This window comes from Cetorhinus maximus, chromosome 19 (genome assembly GCF_964194155.1).
Source record: "Cetorhinus maximus chromosome 19, sCetMax3.hap1.1, whole genome shotgun sequence".
NCBI lineage: Eukaryota > Metazoa > Chordata > Chondrichthyes > Lamniformes > Cetorhinidae > Cetorhinus > Cetorhinus maximus.
In genome coordinates, this window is record NC_135897.1 from 6809238 (window position 1) to 6823810 (window position 14573).

At 41.6% G+C, this 14573-nt stretch overlaps 1 protein-coding gene across 1 annotated transcript in view; it reads left to right on the top strand.

The window, feature by feature from the left end:
• crocc2 (ciliary rootlet coiled-coil, rootletin family member 2) overlaps positions 1–14573 on the top strand; it is a 293289-nt gene that overhangs the window by 187065 nt on the left and 91651 nt on the right. Inside the window, exons 29-30 of the mRNA XM_078563452.1 lie at positions 7638–7801; positions 10414–10854. Of these exons, the coding sequence (XP_078419578.1) occupies positions 7638–7801; positions 10414–10854 (605 nt within the window). The remainder of the gene's footprint in view (positions 1–7637; positions 7802–10413; positions 10855–14573) is intronic.

Genomic DNA, 14573 nt, shown 5'->3' on the forward strand with positions numbered 1-14573 from the left:
CAGGGCCTATAGCCTTTGCAGTATCCAGTACCTTCAGCCATTTCTTGAGTGAATCAAATTGGCTGAAGACTGGCATCTGTGATGCTGGGGACCTGCGGAGGAGGTCAAGATGGATCATCCACTCGGCACTTCTGGCTGAAGATTGTTGCGAATCCTTCAGCCTTATCTTTTGCACTGCTTTGCTTGGCTTCTCCATCATTGAGGATGGGGATATTTGTGGAGCCACCTTCTCCACTGAGTTGTTTAATTGTCCACCACCATTCACGACTGGATGTGGCAGGACTGCAGAGCTTAGATCTGATCCATTGGTTGTGGGATCGCTTAGGTCTATCACTTGCTGCCTATGCTGTTTGGCACGCAAGTAGTCCTGTGCTTCACCAAGTTGGCACCTCATTTTTTAGGTATGCTTGGTGCTGCTCCTGGCATGCCCTCCTGCACTCTTCATTGAACCAGGGTTGATCCCCTGGCTTGATGGTAATGGTAGAGTGGGGGATATGCCAGGCCATGAGGTTACAGATTGTGTTCAAGTACAGTTCTGCTGCTGCTGATGGCCCACAGCACGTCATGGATGCCCAGTCTTGAGTTGCTAGATCTGTTCGAAATCTATCCCATTTAGCATGGTGGTAGTGTCACACAACACGATGGAGGGTATCCTCAATGTGAAGATGGGGCTTCATCTCCACAAGGACTGTGCGTTGGTCACTCCTACCGATACTGTCTTGGACAGATACCTCTGCTGCAGGTAGGTTGGTGAGGATGAGGTCAAGCACATTTTTCCCTCTTGTTGGTTGCCTCACCACCTGCCACAGACCCAGTCTAGCAGCTATGTCATTTAGGACTCAGCCAGCTCAGTCAGGTCAGTAGTGGTGCTACCGAGCCACTGTTGGTGATGGACTTGAAGCCCCCCACCCAGAGAACATTCTGCACCCTTGCCACCCTCAGTGCTTCCTCCAAGTGATGTTCAACATGGAGGAGCACTGATTCATCAGCTGAGGGAGGGCAGTATGTGGTAATCAGCAATTTCCTTGCCCATGTTTGACCCGATGCCATGAGACTTTATGGGGTCCGGAGTCGATGTTGAGGACTCCGAGGGCAACTCCCTCCCAACTGTACACCACTGTGCCGGTGGGCCAGAACATACCCAGGGATGGTAATGGCGGAGTCTGGGACACTATCTGTAAGGCATGATTCTGTGAGGATAACTATGTCAGTCTGTTGCTTGGCTAGTCTGTGAGACAGCTCTCCCAATTTTGGCACTAGCCCCCAGATGTTAGTAAGAAAGGCTTTGCAGGATCGACAGGGCTACAATTGCTGTTGTTGTTTCTGGTGCCTAGGTCGATGCTGGGTGGTCCGTCCAGTTTTATTCCATTCCGGTATTGTCTTATCTTCCCAAAGCAAGCTTATGATCGGATATCATGGTGAAGTGGCAACCATGGATGTATTGGTGGAATTTCTTAATGCCAAATAGAATGGATAAACCTCCTTTCTCTATTTGTGAGTAACTTCGTCCTGCCACACTGAGTGTTCTTGAGAGGTAAACAATGGGCCGTTCAGATCCATCCACCATCTGGTGGGAGAGTACTGCCCCTACTCCGTAAGGGGATGCATCGCATATTAAAATCAATTCTTTCTTTGGGTTGAAATGTACCAACTGCTTTACTGCAGTAAAAGTCTGTTGTTGTGAATCTTGCCAAGTCCACCTGTGTTTTTTCTTGACTAACCCATATAATGGAGTCAGCACTGTTTACAAACTTGGGAGAAAATGACCATAGTAGTTAACCATTCCCAAGAAGGACTTGAGTTCTGTGGCATTTTTCATGGCTGGCACCTCATGAATAGCTCTCACCTTGTCTCCTAGTGGTTGAAGGCCCTGCGAGTCAACCCTATGACCCAGGTAAATCTCTTCTTTTGCTTGGAAGATACATTTTTCCCTTTGTAAGCCTACTCTGACTTGTGAGAAACACTTCAAAACCTCTTCCAAGTTGGCCAGGTGTTCATCATCAGTCAGTCCTATTACTCGGACACCTTCGAGGTAAACCACCACATGGGGGATACTGTTATGACACAGCCGATGGTAAAGGCTGAGCTGTTCAAATCCCAGAGGGAAACTTGAAGTAACTGTCAAAATCCATTTTTGCAATTTGTATGTTTCAGGATGCAGGCTTTGAATTCAGTGGTAATAAGACCACTGAGTCTCAAGAGGTTTTTATAAAACTAAATGAAACATTTATTAATATAAGAAAGATTGTAAACACAAGCATACATCTACAAAATTACTACTATAGTAACTACAAAAATCCCCTAATTAATCTGACCCTCAGTTACACCCCCGTTAAGGCAACAGTAAATCTCATAGATTTAAAGAGACACCTGGCAGAGCACACCCTGGACAGTAGCATTCAAAATGAGTTTCTTTCAACTCTGGGTCCTTGCAGACAACAGCTTGAGGCTTCTCACACTTTTTGGATCTTAAAATGCTTCTACCTTACACACAATCTCCTCTCTCCTTTATACATATTTTTCTCTTTGAATGTAAATTTTCCACTGTATCAATAGGCATTTAACTTTACCTCTTCTAACAATAACATCCTTTCATTTCACCAATTTTATTAGTAAGCTGAAAAAAAAAACACATTCTTCTGGCTATGTGCAAGATTTTACCCATTCTTTTGAATGGTTTATTTATAAAATGCAAATTATCCCCTTGATACCTACATTTCTAAACTTCCCCATGTTTATCCAATTACCATTTCAAACCTAATTCTTTCTATATGTCAAAGCCTCTAGACCAGCTGGCTTTAATCCAATTAAGACAGACACACATACACACACATAGACACAGACACCACTAAACTCTATTCTAAAAATTTGTTTCCAATAACATTATAGACATTAATATCTCTTCATGACATCCACCTCCTTATCGAAAAATGGGCGATCATAATTTTAAAAGATGGTTTCATTTTTAATAGCCCATCTTGCACTATCTCCTATACTTAATACACTATTACACCACCAGATGCATACATTAACATAACAATGTATATAAAAATCCATGGTATCAGCAGAAATTATTCCAGTTCAGTGTCCAGGTTTTAAAATGTCCAATTTTCTCTTTAAGCTTCAAACTCTTGATAGCGCATCTGCAAACAGATTCTCTCGTCCAGCAACATGTACTATCTGTAGATTAAATGGTTGCAGTCATAAACTCCACCTGAATAGCCTTGCACTTTTGTCTTGAAACTTGTCCAGAAGCTTTAAAGGATTGTGATCTGGATAAACAGCTGTTTCTGATGAATTGTTTGCCACATAGATGTCAAAATGTTGCAATGCTAACACCAAACCCAACGTCTCCTTTTCAATCGTTGTATACCTTTTCTTTTGCGCATTCAACTTTAGTGAAAATACCCTATCAGTTTTTCAATTCCAGTGTCGTGAGCTTGTAACAGTACGGCCCCAATGCCTATGTCACTTGCGTCAACGGCCAACTTAAATTGCTTGGTGTAATTGGGTACTGCCAAAATTGGTGTCATAGTTAATAGTTTTCAAACTATCAAAAGCCTTCTGACAATCCAGTTCCCATTGAATCTTCAAACTCTTTTTTAATAGTTCAGCCTATGGAGCATCCACACTGCTAAAATTTGGTACAAATTCCCAGTAAAACCCACTCGTGCCCAGAAATCTCAAAACTTCTCGTTTTGTTGCAGGCACTGGGAAACCCATAATAGCCTTGCCTTTCACATCTCTCGGAGCCACCTTACCACGTCCAATGGTATGGCCTAGATACGTAACTTGCGCTTTAGCAAATTCACATTTAGCCAAATTCATCACCAAATTAGTTTCTTGTAATTGAGTAAAAAATTCTTCCAAATGCTGTAAATGCTTATCCCACGTCTGACTGAAAACTATTAAGTCAATATCAATATAAACAGCACAATTGCTTAGACCAGCAATTACTTTGTCAGTCTTTGAAATGTCGCGAGTGCATTCTTTATACCAAATGGCATGACTTTAAACTGATATAGTCCATCTCCTTTGCTCTCTTTGATAACAGTACTTGCCAATACCCTTTTAGCAAGTCAATCTTTGTGATAAATTTTGATTGTCCCACTTTCTCAATACAATCCTCCACCCGTGATACAGGATATGAATCTGCTTTTGTCACCGCATTCACCTTTCACATAGTCTTTGTGTTCCACACAGATTCGGTACCAGTACAATATGTGAACTCCAGTTACTGCAACTAGACTCAATGATATCATTTTGAAACATGAAAACAATTCTTTCTGTATTTGTGATAACTTTGACAGATTTAATCTATAAGGATGTTGTCTTATTGAAGATGAAACTGCTACAGAGACATCATGTATAGCTAAATCTGTCCTCCCCAACTTATTTCCACAAATAGATTTGTGTGACTGCAATAGCTTTTCCAAATCACTTTGACACCTATCTGGAAGGTCACTTAATATTACATTTATGTTTTCAAGTACCCCCTCATGATCCAATTTGATTTGAGGAAAATCATTTTCAGATTCCTGCATTTCTACCTCTTTCTCATTATCTACCACCACTGGTATCTCTTTTTGTTCTTCCTCCTTGTCAAAGTACTTTTTAAGCATATTTACAGGACACAACCTCTGCTTCTTTCTTCTATCTGGAGTATTTATTAAATCATTTACTTAACTCAATTTATTTTCAATCCTGTAAGGCCCACTAAATCTTGCCTTTAATTAGTGACTCAGTACTGGTAACAGAACTAGCACTTTCTTTCTAGAAACAAAACTGCAAATGTTAGCCTTCTTATATGCCTTCAATTTCATCACTTGGCTGTGATATCGTTAAATGTTCTCTAACCAACTCACATGCTCTGTCTAATCTTTCTCTGAAGTTTGATACATAATCCAGGAGAGTAGTTTCTGGATTTTGACCCTCTAATTTCTCATAAATCAATTTCAGTGGTCCCCTTACCTCATGACCATAAACTAGTTCAAAAGGACTAAAACCAGTCGATGCATTAGGACTGTCTTGAATAACAAATAACAAGAATGGAACTCCCCTATCCCAATCCTGTGGATAATCCTGACAGAATGCTGTCATCATAGTTTTTAAAGTTTGATGCCATTTTCCCAAAGCTCCTCATGACTCCTGATGATAAGCTGTTGATTTAAACTGTTTTATCTCCAAACTGTTCTTTACTTCCTTAAACAGCAGTGACATAAAATTTGAACCCTGATCTGATTGTATTTCGTTAGGTAAACCATATCTTGTCAAAAATTTAGTTAACTCTTCTACAATCTTCTTAGAGGTAATATTTCTTAAAGGTATTCCATCAGGAAATCTGGTAGACACATCCATTATTGTCAGTAAGTACTGATTTCCATGTTTCATCTTAGGGAGGGGTCCTACACAATCAATCATGACCCTAGTAAAAGGTTCTTAAAATGCAAGTATCAGGATTAAAAGTGCTGGATTAATCACTGCTTGTGGTTTCCCTATCACCTGACATGTATAACATGTTCTACAGAATTTGACTACAGTCCTATGCAATCCGGGCCAATAAAAATGTTACTATACTTTTGCCTGTGTCTTTATAATTCCTAAATCTCCCCCATTGGAATTTCATGAGCAATCCTTAGAATCTCATTTCTATACCCTAATGGGATAACAACCTGATATACCTCCCTCCAGTTTTCATTTGCTGAAACATGATCCGGCCTCCATTTCCACATTAAAATATCACCTTTAAGGTAAAAAAGTTCGGGAATACATTTTGCTTCTGTTTCTGAATAGGCTTTTGGATATAGCTTTTAATTGCAAATCCTCCTGCTGCAACTTAATTAACTGCCTTAAGTTCAACACTTCAGCTGAATACTCCTCTCCTGTCTCTTTCTGAACAATGTTATCAAACACAGTGCCTGCTGATTGGATTCCAATACCTTCTCCCTGCTTTTGAACTGCCTGTCCTTCTTATTTTTCTTGTTTCAACCTGTGTGCCTGTGATCTTGTTATCACACAATCTGGAAACAATCCAGGATTCTCCTTCACTGTACTGCCTACAATGTGACTATATCCTTCCTTAAACATGGAGACCAAAAACTGTGCACAGTATCTCACAGTTTTTCTCTTATTTTACTCCGTGGTATCCATTGGTCTGCTCTTAAAGTTGACCCTTTAAAGTTCCCAATAGTTTTTAAAAGTTCCCTTGAAGAACTGAGTGTCTACTTGCTTTAGTTTTGCAGTTGGACATAATTTTGAACCAAAGTCCTGCCAGGCTGAGAAGAACAAAGCTTCAAACAAATTGATGGAAGTGGTCATGTCGTCCCTTCACCACCCCACTGGACGAACAGCACCTCATCTTCCCATTAGGCATTTTACAGCCTTTCGGGCTTAACATTGAGTTCAACAACTTCAGACCATGAACTCTCTCTTCCATCCCCACCCCTTTTTGATCCCCCCCCATTTTTTCTATATTCATTTTTTTTTATTTATTTATTTTTCCAACTTATTTTCATTATTATTTTTTAAATTTATTTCCATTTTTATTCATTGTTTTATCCCCAGCTTTTAGCCCTTTTGATCTTTTTTCCCACCACCGCCCCCTCCCCTCACCCCACCCCCACTAGGGCCATCTGTCACTTTCCAGAGAGCTTACCCTGGTCCTGCCATTATCACATTCTGCTTTCCATTCTTAATGTCACCATTAGCACCTCCTTTAGCCAGTATCACCACTATTAATAATCCTTTGACCTTTTGTTTATGACATCTTTCGCAATCTCTCCTTTGCCTCCACCTATCGCTGGCCTTCTATCCAGCTTCACCTGTCCCACCCCCCCCTTAAGCAGTAGATATTTCGCCACATTTCTACTTCCCTTTAGCTCTGAAGAACAGTCACCTGGACTTGAAATGTTAACTCTGTCCTTCTCTCCACAGTTGCTGTCAGACCTGCTGAGTTTTTCTAGCATTTTTTGTTTTTGTTTCAGATTTCCATCATCCGCAGTATTTTGCCCTTAACTCTGGGGAAAAACCTGGTCAGCCTATTTTCGTTTTACATCTGGGGCCTGAGTTCAGATAAACCTCAGAATAAAGGGGTAAAATTCTCCAGTGACAATGAGGCCCTATGTAGGCTGAGCTTACAGAAGTCTGCAGACAGTACCCAGTGAATATTGGATCCAAATGAAAAAATGCCCTCAGTAACTGATCAGCACTAAATTAGCACAAAGCTAATAGAATGGTTTGTGTGGGAATGAAAATGTCACACAGATGCACCAGGAGATGTTCTTGTAAGGTTCAGACTTCATGCAGCTGAAGCAGTTAAATCTTTACTCTGCACCTGATCCTTGCTGTACATGACCTGGGGGCAATTGGAACAACATATTACAGAACAGTGCCTAGACCAGTACTCTTCAACTATTCCAAGATATATCTGACCTCGCAGTGTTTGATGTTGGCACTGAGTGCAAAGCATGTTAAGCACCCCCCCACCCCAGCACCTAACCTCTTCACTGGGAGATTACGTAATACAATAACAAGCCTCACAGGCCTCTGTGAAAGCACTGTTGGATAAAATAAGACCTGCATTTTGGCACATTGGACCTTAACGTACAGATTTCTAGGATCGGTGTTTTGTTTTAAAGGGAAACGTGGATTAGATGGGCGGCTGAACAATGTTCAAGCGACGCTCATGCTGCAAGAAGAGACAATAAGGTGCGGAGAAAGAGAAAGGAAGGCCCTGGCTGAACAGGTGGCCACATTGGAACGGAGTCTGCAGTCATCTGAGGGAGAGAAGCGAGCACATCAGGTAATAGCTCCTGAAGGGAAGGTTGGGCAGAATTGGTGGCCGGTGCCTGGTGTAGATGATAACTGTCTCTGTATTAATTTGAGCAATCAGAATTCATACCAACGTCAGTGTTTCACAAAGAAAAGTCAATGTTTTTTTCCGCTATCATCAAAGGTGGTCAGTATTGACCAATAAAATATTTAGGAAGTGGCACTGGAGGTTGTCAGAACCAATCCAAATAGTTAGACGACAGGACTGAAGGCTGTTGGAACCAGTCCAATCTTTGCTTTCCCCCATTGTTAGCCACCCTCAAACTTAATGTGACTTGATGATTTCTAAGCATTGCAGCAACTGCTCTGTTTATTTAGTATTTGTGCTTGAAATAGGTTATATATAACAAATAGCGCTAAAATGCAGCTTTTAAATTGTTATTATTTTGACAGCGGAGGTTTACAAGCCATGCCAGTTGTTGCCTTACATGAAGGTTTGTTTTCCCCTGCACTGCTTTCAAACACTTTTCTAAGGCAAAGAGTGTGGTACCCAGCTGAAAATGCATGGTTTGAAAACAAAATGGAGAAGGGGTTGGAGTGGTTAAATGAGTTAAATTTAACAAAAATAAAACAAAAGTTTACACTAAGAATTATGGTAATTGTCAAAATATAGGGAAGTGGACCAAATTAAGTACCAAAATTTCCTGTTGGTTGGTCGGCCCCCAGGAAATAAATTTCCCACGTTCAGCACTCACAGTATCCTCAATTACTTTGAAGTCTACCCCTTTGTTTTTGTACACTAAGACTGATCATTTGTATGAGATGAACTCATTGCCCTCATCCACCACAAGTTTTTTTTAATCTGATGATAAGCTTTTGATAGTTTGCGAGGTCAGCTTGTAAATTAAGCTGTTATTCCAATTGCTGCAGCTCTCCGGTATATGACAGTGTGATCAGGCACCTGCTCATTGCCATGGTAGCTCACATTTCAACATTGGCCAGATCACTATCGTTTTTATTTAAGTTATTTTCATGGGATGTGGGCATTACTGGCAAGGCCAGCATTTGTTGCCCATCCCTAACTGCCCTTGAACTGAGTGGCTTGCTAGGCTATTTCAGAGGGCAGTTAAGAGTCAACCACATTGCTGTGGATCTGGAGTCACATGTAGGCCAGACCAGATAAGGATGGCAGATTTCCTTCCCTAAAGGGCACTAGTGAACCAGGTGGGATTTTATTGATGATAGTTTAATGGTCACCATGACTGAGACTAGCTTTCAATTCCAGATTTTGTTTTTTTTAAACGAATTGAACTTAATTTCCACCAGCTGTCGTGGTGAGATTTGAACCCATGCAGCCCGGGTTATTGACCTGGACCTGGGTTACTCATGATATTCCCAATGCTCCACCATCTCCCCATCTAAATCCCAAATAAGAACCTGCTATTTTCCAGCAGGATACTGATTCTGGGTTACTCTTATTCAAGTAGAGGCATTTGTAGAGGCTGAAAACTCAGTTACCTCCCTACTTCTCTTCGCTCAAAATTGTTGATTGGCATAAGGAAACCAAAAAAAGAAACAAGAGCCCATAATCACCGATTTTAGGAGAGAAGGAAGGAAAATGACGAACAATGGGAGAGAAGATGCCTGTTACGTTGTTATGGCCAGGTGAGAAGGAATGAATTGGCTCCCCTCTGTTCAGCCTCTTCGGAGTTGGTCACAAAAAAGTTGTGTTAAGTTTCTTTTTCAAGAGGCTATGCTTTTTTCCAAATCTGAATGTATTTAACTATTTGAGCTGTGAGCAATAGGAGCCAGTCAAAGAAAGTGCAAATTTATTAACCACTAAACCTGAGGAGAAAATAATAAAAATGCGAAATCACGCACACAGGTATCAGAAATAAAGGAAGTTAGAGTCCAATAAAAACAGTTAAAAGAATACACGGTTAAGTGTCCTTTGCTAGCCTTTGAGGTATAGATTCTTAAACATTGTGACCAATTTGAATTGGTTTCGTGGGTGTGGCCAGATGTAGAAGATGTTGCAATTATTACGAGATCTTGGTTCTCTGGTAGATTTCTAATAACATTGCCTTCCGAAGCAGGTAACACACTTGTTCCCAGAGAGAGAGAGAGAGCTCAGCTTTCAGCCTGTTTCCTCTGCTGAAAACTGTCCTACAATCTCTCTTTAGTGGCTGCAGTCTGGCCTGTTATACTTCACCCATTGTGTACTTCCAAGGGGCTTTGGGTGTGTCTGTCTGTGGCAGCCATTGTTTCAATATCCAGCACTTTGCATTTTAATGTCTCTTTTTTAGACAGTGACAAGTTTTGATGGGTCTTGGAATTATTGGAAATGTCTCTCTCTTCATACTCCTCTAAAGGTGATTTGTTTGTTTTTCACCTTCACCTTGGAAGGCAGCCTTGCACTTTTAGGTAGTTTATTCTGCATCATTTCAAATTGCAAAAGTTCCAGTCAGTTCAAAGTTTGATAATCATATTTTCAAAGTTATGGAGCATAGCTTCATGACAATATACAAAATGATGGTGATAATAATGCTGGGGATTGACATGAAGACTGCAAACTTGAGGTATATTTTTCACCTCCAAGAGATTGTAAGTGTGAGGTTTATCTCTAACATTTATCAAATGCAGGAGAAGATCAATAAGATGAGGGCAAATGAGACAAAGCTGGAGGCTGACAAGCACAAGCTGAAAGACACACTGGAAGCATCTGAGAACCGTATCACCAAGTTGGAGCTATTACGGCGCTCCCTAGAGGGGGAGCTGCAGCGAGTGCAGCTGACACTGAACGATCGCGAGACAGAAGTCCAAGTCCTTCAGGATCGAATTGAGATGCTTCAGCGGCAAGTGGCTGACAGTGAGACGAAGGCCACCTCTCTCCAGCTTACCCTTGACCGGCTGTCAATGACCCTGGCCAAGACAGAGGAGGGTGAGAGCCACTTGAAGGACAAGGTACAGAGTCTGTCGCTGACTCTCTCGGACACGAACGCTGGTGCTGCAGTGCTACAGGATCGGATTTCTCAGCTTCAGAAAGCTCTAACATCCAGTGAACAGGACCGACGGGTACTTCAGGTACAGGCTTGTCCATTCTTCAGTTCAGAATATGTTCATATTTGCTCTGAACATATAGAAATTCTATGCTTTAGTTATCTCTAGACATGGTTATTCCAATGCTCTTCTGGTTGGCCTACCATTTGTTGCACCCCCAAACTTCATCCAAAACTCTTGCTGCTCATATCCAGACTTGCATCATGTCCCGTTCATTCATCTACCCTCTGCACGCTGACCTGCATTGGCTCCCAGTCCAGTAATGCCTCAATTCTAAAATTATTGTCCTTCAGTCAAATCCCTCAATGATTTTTCCCTCCCTACCTCTGTAGCCACCTCCAGTTCGACACCTCTCCAAGAACTCTGCATTCTTCCAATTCTGGCCTCTTAGAAATGCCCAACCTGTATCAGTCCACCATTGATAGCAGTGCCTACATCTTAAACTGTGGAACTCCCTCACTAAAGCTCTCCACCTCCCTCTGCTCCTTTAGGACACTTACCCCTTTAACCAAGCTTTTGATCTGCTTTCTGACATCTCTTTATGTGGCTCGGTGTCAAATGCTGTCTGTTAAGGCTGATGTGAAGCTCCTTGGGAGATTTTACTGGTTAAGGGTGCTAGAAAAATGCAAGTTGTTGTTGTTGTCGACCAAGTATCAAGAAGGTGGCAGATGGGGTATAATATAGGGAAGAGTGAAGTTATTCACTTTGGTCGTAAGAATAAACTAGCAGAATTTTTTTTTTAAAGTGACAAACTTGTAAGTGTAAAGAGACTGGGATTGCCTGTACATGGAATGCAGAAAGTGAGCATGCAGGTGCAGCAAGCAATTGGGAAGGCAAATGGCATTTTGGCCTTTATTCCAAGGGAATTGGAGCACAAGAATAAAGAAGTCTTGCCACAGTTGTACAGGGCGAGGCTGCATCTGGAGTACTTTGTGCAATTTTGGTCCCTACATTTAAGAAAGGATATACTTTCATTGGAGACAGTACTGCAGAGGTTCATTAAATTAGTCCCTGGGATGAGGGGTTTGCCCTATGACGAGAGGCTGAGTAAATTGGGCTTATATTCTCTGGATTTTAGAAGAATGAGAAGTGATCTCATTGAAATCTACAAAATTCTAAAGGAGCTTGATAGGGTGGACACTGAGAGATTGGCCTGAATTTTCCAGTTGACGATTTGGAGGCGGGGCCCGCTCGCCAATGGAAAAATGACGCAGGAGGAACCCCCGACGTCATCCCGGTCCCTTTAAATTTTTAGGAAGGTGGGCAGACAGTAAAATCAGCTGCCCACCCGCCGACCTGTCAATGGCCAATTGAGTTGAATACATTTAAGGCTGGGATACACAGATTTTTGGCCTCTCAGGGAATTGGGATATAGGGAACAGGTATGAAAATGGAGTTGAAGCCTGGCCAAAATCAGCCATGGTTTTATTGAATAGCAGAGCAGGCTCAATGGGCCATGTGGTCTACTCCTGCCCCTATTTCTTATGTTCTTATAGGTATTGAGCACTGAACCAAAAAATGCAGGTTCAATCCATAAGCAATACTGGTGATCGGAAAATATTTCTTCACACAAACTAATGTTCAGTTGGAATATCAGCAATAACAGTTGGTGTTGGAAAAGTATCTGACTGACAATGGGAAAAAAAAATGCAGGTGCTGGCAAGTGAAAATAAAAAAACAGAAAACTACTCAGCAGATCAGACAGCATCTGTGGAGGAACAGAATTCAGTCAATCCACATTTTGAGCCCAAGATTCTTCCTCAGGACAATCATTCAAAATGAGATGTAAAGTTATGGGGTATGCAGTGTCCTCATCAGGATGACAGGCTATGGGCTGGGGTCACCATGATCCATGGACAACATCAGGCCAGACGTAAATGTTGGAGATGCTTGGTTATCTTTGAAAACCATTGGATAATGTACAGGGCTTTTCCATTGATCAAGTAGAAGAGCTATAGTTCACAATACTGATCACGGACTTTGTAAAATGGGCTCATCATCTTCTCATACTCCATACATTATCCTGCTGAGAAGCATGATTCAGGAATCAAGGTAATATTGTTTATATGAACAGTGTTCTGATTGGTTGTCAGTTGGCCTTTTGACTTTAATTTAATTTAATTTAATTGACCTTGTTTTAGGGTGCAGTAATAGTTTGAGACTAATGGCAATAAAGTACAGAGTGCAACTAACAAGACTGGAGTTACACTGCCCCTGCCTCCTCTTTCCCAGCTGATAAATATTTTCTCAGAACAATAAAAATACTTGATTTAAAGTTTTTAAAGGACTTGAGAGATCCAAGCTAGCTCTTTAAAATCATCTTCACCCAAAACTGCAGTTACATTTCATTCCGTGGAAAGCCTAATTTGTGTGAGAAGGGGTCCACAAGTTTAGAGTGTTTTTTTAAATTCTTTCTTGGAATTTGACCATCACTGGCATGGCAGCATTTGATGCCCATTCCAAACTGCCATTGAGCAGCTGGTGGTGAGCCACCTTCTTGAACTGCTGCAATCCATATGGTATAGGTACACCCATAGTGCCGTTAGGGAGCGAGTTCCAGGATTTTGACCAACAACAGTGAAGGAATGGTGATATAGTTCCATATCAGAATAGTGAGTTATTTGGAGGGGAATTGGTGTTCCATTGAGTCTGCTGCCCTTGTTCTTCCAGCTGGTAGAGATTGCTGGTTTGAAAGGTGCTGGTGAAGGAGTCCAATCAGTATCCAACTCCTGAGCAATACTGCCATATTGGTTAATATACATCCAAAACCAACTTATATTGATGCCATTGTAATGGTATTGTGCAGTCTTCAATATACCTATCTATGTATTTAATCTTCTGGTCACACTGTAGCCTGTCCAAAATCTATGAGACACAAGTCAGGAGTGTGAAGGAGGACTCTCCACTTGCCTGGATGAGTGCAGCTCCAATAACACTCCAGAAGCTCAACACCATCCAGGACAAAGTACCCACTTGATCGACATCCATCTACCACCTGAAACACTCACTCCCTCTACCACTGGCGCACAATAGCGGCAGTATGTACCATCTTTAAGATGCACTACAGCAAGTAATCAAAACTCCTTCGACAGCACTTTCCAAACCCACAACCTCTGCCACTGGGAAGGGCAAGTGCAGCAGACTATTGGGAACATCACCACCTGCAAGTTCCCTTCCAAGCAACACACTATCCTGACTTGGAACTATATCGCAATTCCTTCGATGTCGCTGGATCAAAATCCTGGAACTCCCTCCCTAACAGCACTGTGCGTGTACCTACACAACATGGACTGCAGCGGTTCAAGAATGTGGCTCACCACCACCTTCTCAAGGGCAGTTAGGGATGGGTAATAAAAATGCAGGCATTGCCAGTGCCAATTACATTACGTGAAAAATGTTTTTAAAAAGCTTTGAGATGCCTTCAGACGAGGAAATGTGATATATATGAATACAAGTCCTGCTTCTAGTGACTTGTGGCATAGCTGCAGGACCAAAATGACCATTAAGTTTCCAGATTATTGCAAATACTCAACTGGCTCATTATGTCCTTCAAGGAAGCGAATCACACTATGCAGTCACCCACCTCACCACCCCAACTAGTAGTCTGGGACACATGTATTTCCAACCCCACACTATCTAATCATATATTGAGCCACTCATTAACTAGGGTGGGTAATGCCTTGATTCCCTCTTCAGTACTGTGCCCTGTACAAGATGCATTTTGACACATGGAAAAGCAACAC